This window comes from Oxyura jamaicensis, assembly GCF_011077185.1.
Source record: "Oxyura jamaicensis isolate SHBP4307 breed ruddy duck chromosome 1 unlocalized genomic scaffold, BPBGC_Ojam_1.0 oxy1_random_OJ69612, whole genome shotgun sequence".
NCBI lineage: Eukaryota > Metazoa > Chordata > Aves > Anseriformes > Anatidae > Oxyura > Oxyura jamaicensis.
Window position 1 is genome coordinate 1 of NW_023302923.1, and position 3,425 is coordinate 3,425.

At 69.3% G+C, this 3,425-nt stretch overlaps 1 protein-coding gene across 6 annotated transcripts; it reads right to left on the minus strand.

Moving 5' to 3' along the window:
• Positions 1 to 6: 6 nt before the first annotated feature.
• Positions 7 to 3,320, minus strand: CNGA4 (cyclic nucleotide gated channel subunit alpha 4). 6 transcript variants are annotated; one of them, XM_035311039.1, is made up of 7 exons: positions 3,107 to 3,320; positions 2,791 to 2,904; positions 2,584 to 2,690; positions 1,026 to 2,021; positions 452 to 957; positions 319 to 361; positions 7 to 283 (listed from the first exon to the last, which is right to left on the minus strand). In XM_035311039.1, the coding sequence occupies exons 1-7, from the start codon at positions 3,178 to 3,180 to the stop codon at positions 102 to 104; spliced, it is 2,022 nt and encodes a 673-aa protein (XP_035166930.1). In that variant the 5' UTR covers positions 3,181 to 3,320; the 3' UTR covers positions 7 to 101. The 6 variants fall into 6 exon arrangements, with proteins under 6 accessions (XP_035166930.1, XP_035166928.1, XP_035166926.1 ...); XM_035311041.1 differs by having other exon boundaries at positions 9 to 210; XM_035311037.1 differs by having other exon boundaries at positions 319 to 957; positions 2,791 to 2,901.
• Positions 3,321 to 3,425: the final 105 nt, after the last annotated feature.

Sequence of the window (3,425 nt, forward strand, 5' to 3'; positions counted from 1 at the left end):
ACATAGCAACTATTGTCACCATTACCTAGCGGTTGTTGTCCTTGTTACCTAGCGACTGTTGTCATCGTTATGCAGCGATGGCTGTCACAAAGCACCCAGCGTCACCGCTGGCGCACACCTGACAGCCGGACAGGTCCCTTGACCTTCAGCGCCGGGGGCCTCTGTGTCTTGTGCCCCGCACACCTGTGAGACCCTGGCCCCTGGTGGGGCCTTGTATACCAGTGGGACCCTGTACACCAGTGGGACCCTGTATCCCCATGGGACCCTGCACCCTTTTGGGACCCTGGGCCCTCATGGCATCCCGTGCCCTCATGGGACCCTGTACACCAGTGGGACCCCGTATACCAGTGGGACCCTGCATCTCTGTGGGACCCTGTGCCCCCATGAGACCCCGTACACCAGTGCGACCCCGCACACCAGGGGGACCCTGCATCCCCATGAGACCCTGCACCCTTGTGGGACTTTGTGCCCCGATGGGACCCTGCACACCAGTGGGACCCAGTGCTCCAGTGGGTTCCTGTCCCCCATCAGGACCCCATCCTCCATCAGGTCCCTGCAGCCTGGTAGGGCCCTGGTCCCTGGCTGGAGCCCGTCCCCTGGCCAGGCGCTGCTGCTGGGCCCTGCTCTCAAGGCGCCCGATGCGCAGCGCCAGCTTGAAGGCGCTGGACTCCAGCTGGGCCAGCAGCCGGGCCACCCGTGTCTGCAGCTCCTCCAGGGCCACCTCCAGCACCTGCACTCGGTGCTCAGCCTCCTCCGCCGCTGCTGCCGCCGCTGCCTCAGCATGCACATCCAGCTTCTCCATGCGCAGCAGGATCTCACGGCCCTTGGCCTCCATCAGGGCACGGGCACTGGGGAACTCGGCCAGCACCTCTGTCAGGTCCTCCTTGGAGAGGCAGAAGAGGTCTGAATAACCAATGCTCTGGATGTTGGCGGTGCGACGGTTCCCCGACCTGTTCCCTGGGGATGCAGGGCTGCGGTAAGGCCAGGGCTGGGGGTGTGCTTGCAGGGGTGTGGCAGAGGCTCACCTCGGATGTTGATGAGGCTGATCTCCCCGAAGTAGAGCCCCTCGCCCAGGATGGCGAGCCGTGTGACGCCGTCTGCCGCCACCACGGCCAGACGCCCCTCGCGGATGAAATACATCTCCCGCCCCACATCGCCGGTGCGGCAGACGAACTCACCGGGGCTGAAGACCTGGGGCCGCAGCTTGAGCACCAGCGCCTCCAGCACACCTCGCTCGCAGCTCTGGAAGAGGGACACCTTGCGCAGGGCTGGCAGGTGCACGCTGGCAGCCACCTCGGCCCGCAGCCGGCTGGGCAGGTGCCGGAGCACGGCCCGCTCCCCCACCAGCTTCCTGTGCGCCCGCAGGTGCTGGTGCCAGCCGGCCACCCGCCGCGCCAGCCTCCCCCCAACACCATGCGCCTGCAGGTACTGCTGCACCGGGCCGTGGTCGGGGTAGAAGGCGGCATCGGCTGCGTTCATGTTGGCAATGACGGAGCTCATGCTGCCCATGATGGTGGCGAAGCCCAGCACGGCCAGCAGGAAGCCGGCGGTCATGAAGAGGAACTCCTCCTCGCGCTGGGGCTCTGGTGTGTCACCCACGGTGGTGAGGATGAGGGTGGAGATGTAGAAGCTATGCAGGTACTGCCGCAGCGGGCGGGCGAAGCCGGGGCGGCTGGCGTTGGGGTAGACCCAGTCGTCGGCACCCAGCCCCAGGTGCGTGGAGAGGGCGAAGTAGAGGCAGCTGTTCCAGTGGATGGTGACGAAGACGTAGAGCATCAGCTTGGCGATGCGGAAGGCATAGGGGTGGGCAGTGCGTGTCTCCCGGCGGTCAAAGGCTTCAAAGAGCCGCGGGGCCCGCAGGCAGCGGTTGGCTCGTACGGCCGGCACGGCCAGCCCCAGATGCAGGTAGAGCAGGTCGGTGGGCAGCACGGAGGCCACGTCCCAGGGGAAGCTGGCAGAGCGCAGGTAGCGCCGCCGGATCTGCGCCCGGTCCTGCACCAGGATGCCCTCCTCCAGGAAGCCTGGGGGCAGGGAGTCAGCACTCGGCCCCATAGGGAGCCTCTGGGGGGGGGGGGGGGGGGGGCCCGGGGCCCGGGGGGGGGTGGGGGGGGGCGGGGGCAGGGGGCCGCGGGGGTATGGGGGCTCCCTGTGGGATGGGGGCACCTGAACAGGGGGTGAGAGGCTGTGGGGTGGCCCTGTGCTGGTAGAGGTGGGGGGCATCACGTATGTCACCATGGGGCCCTGTGCTGCCTGCGTGGCTGTACTGCTGAGGGGCTCAGCAGATGGGTGCCCACCCCAAAATGTCAGCCCGGCCCCATCCCTGCCCCCTGCCCGGTGACTGCTGTGCTCCCGGGTCTGTGTGCGCCAGACACGTGTGTGTGACGTGTGTGTGTATGCATGTCCCACATGCATGTCCCACAGGTTTGTGCATGCGTTCATATGCAAGTACGTGTATCTGTGCGTGCACATGTGGGCATGCGTGTGCACGCGTGTGACTGCGTGTAGTTGTGAGTGTGCACATGCCTGTGAGCACGCATTGTGTTTGTGCAAGCAGGCGAGCGTGTGGGCGGGCTGGGCACTGACCGGTGTGGAGGTGCACGGCGATGTCCAGCAGGTAGAGCGCGTCGCTCAGGCAGTCCAGGCTCAGCCACAGCACCACGTGCTGCTCCTGGATGTCGGAGAAGCAGGACCTGGCAGTGCCGGCACTGTCACCGGGCTGCCCAGAGCTGGCCCCAGCCCCTGGGGCACCTCCCTGGCTGCAGCACCGGCGCCCACCCCGCGCCCAGGCACCTGCAGATGATGACGATCCAGTTGTACATGATGGGCAGGACCATGGCGCTGAGCCACCAGTAGTACCAGTCCCCGGAGGGGTCGAGGATCCAGCTCTGCGGAGCGGCAGCGCTGCTGGGGAGGCACGGGGGGAGGGTCGCGGTGCACGGGCCCTTCCCGGGATGGGCTCTGCCGCCCCACCGTGCCCCACCGAGCCCCGCCGTGCCCCCCGCTCCGCGGCTCAGCCCCACCCCGCCAAGGGGCAGCGGTGCTGATGGGGGATCCCCCTCGTGCCCTGTGCCCGGTCCCCCCGGCGGGGCAGCCGGGCCTCGCTCACCCCTGCGTGCGGCCGCTGCGGCGTGGCGGGGCCCGGTCCCAGCGGCGGGACAGCACCGCGCTGAGGCTGCGCATCCTGCACCCCGAGCGCGGTGCTGCTGCGGGGCCGGGGCGCGGCTGCGGCGGTGCCGGGCGGGTCCTGGCAACCGGGGTCCCTGGGGGCTGCTCACGCGCGCGCCGGGACGCGAGCGCTGCCGTACGCGTCCCCGGGGCCCGGGGGGGGGCGGCGTGCCGCCGGTGCTACCGCCGGGCACGGGGCGGTGCGGGGCTGGCAGCGGGACGGGGGGCGCCGCGGGGGCGGGGGGTGGCGAACGGTGCCC

What these genes read in the sequence shown, in the direction of transcription:
- CNGA4 (XM_035311035.1), bottom strand. Translation starts at nt 3,180, where the DNA reads ATGCGCAGCCTCAGCGCGGTGCTGTCCCGCCGCTGGGACCGGGCCCCG. An exon ending in CGCCGTGCACCTCCACACCG is followed by an intron (nt 2,022 to 2,583) that starts GTCAGTGCCCAG and finishes CCCTGCCCCCAG; the next exon opens with GCTTCCTGGAGGAGGGCATC. An exon ending in CAGCCTCATCAACATCCGAG is followed by an intron (nt 958 to 1,025) that starts GTGAGCCTCTGC and finishes CTGCATCCCCAG; the next exon opens with GGAACAGGTCGGGGAACCGT.